Below are 1,042 nucleotides of genomic sequence, written 5' to 3' on the forward strand. Positions count from 1 at the left end.
GGATGGATGGATGGATGGATGGATGGATGGATGGATGGATGGATGGATGGATGGATGGATGGATGGATGGATGGATGGATGGATGGATGGATGGAAGCCCGTTAAGAGCTGTGAACTGAGGCTGGCTGACGGCGGCGCCTCTTCCTGCCATCTGCAGGAAGCTGCGTCTGACTCACATGAGCCTTCTCCCTGCGGGCCTCCAGCAGCTTGTCGTGGTAGTGCTGAGCGATGGACGGGTCCACGTCTGTGAGCTTGGCGGACGGGTTCTGCAGCATGTCCAGGGTCCTCATGGGGTCGCCTTCGTCCAGCGCCTCGTTGATCTGTCCAATGGCAGCGATTCCTGCATGGACACAGAAAACACTGAGACTGAGCCGCTTAACCTCGTTATTTATCCTCGTCAGCTTTGTTGATGTTATTTAAAGGGGACAAAATTCACTTTTGTCACGTTTCTGTATTTGCATTTGGGTCTCAACCGTTTCTACATTTTAACCCTCCTGTTATGTTTGTTTCTGAGGTACAGCARTAATGTTCGTGGGTCAATTTGACCCGGGGAGAGTTTTATCATGCAATATGGTGTCAGGAACCAAAAAATTCCTCCAAAACATTTTTTTATCTCATTATTAACTCCAATACTAAACGTCTCAGTCAAAATTTGTGCAATTATGTTTTTTATTTCTCAGAAATTAAGGATTAATGACGACAACTTACTCAGTTACTCATTTGGACATAAAAAATGGGATTTACATTTTTTATGTCCACACAAAAAAACAATAATTTCCTTGAAAGTGATCTTTGGTAAATTTTTTTATATTACATTTAMATTTTTTTTTCAAAGGGTGACACTCTTTATAATTGAACTTGAGACACACATGCATACAAATGCTGTATGAACACCTGCTGCTTTCTCGCAGTTCATTGTGAAGTAAAGAGAGCAGAGAGAAAGTGGGTTTGTGTGTGTCTGCGTGTGTCTGCGTGTGTGTGTGTTGTGTTGTGTTGTGTTTGTGTGTGTGTGGTGTGTTTGTGTGTGTCTGCGTGTGTGTGT

General features: G+C 43.7%; 1 protein-coding gene across 1 annotated transcript in view; it reads right to left on the reverse strand.

Annotated features, from left to right (window-relative positions):
• The window catches only part of iqgap1 (IQ motif containing GTPase activating protein 1), a 44,266-nt gene that overhangs the window by 30,859 nt on the left and 12,365 nt on the right, over positions 1-1,042 (reverse strand). Inside the window, exon 13 of the mRNA XM_008406051.1 lies at positions 177-340. Coding sequence (XP_008404273.1) covers positions 177-340 — 164 coding nt within the window. The remainder of the gene's footprint in view (positions 1-176; positions 341-1,042) is intronic.

The sequence above is a fragment of the Poecilia reticulata genome, linkage group LG3 (genome assembly GCF_000633615.1).
Source record: "Poecilia reticulata strain Guanapo linkage group LG3, Guppy_female_1.0+MT, whole genome shotgun sequence".
In the NCBI taxonomy this organism is placed as follows: domain Eukaryota; kingdom Metazoa; phylum Chordata; class Actinopteri; order Cyprinodontiformes; family Poeciliidae; genus Poecilia; species Poecilia reticulata.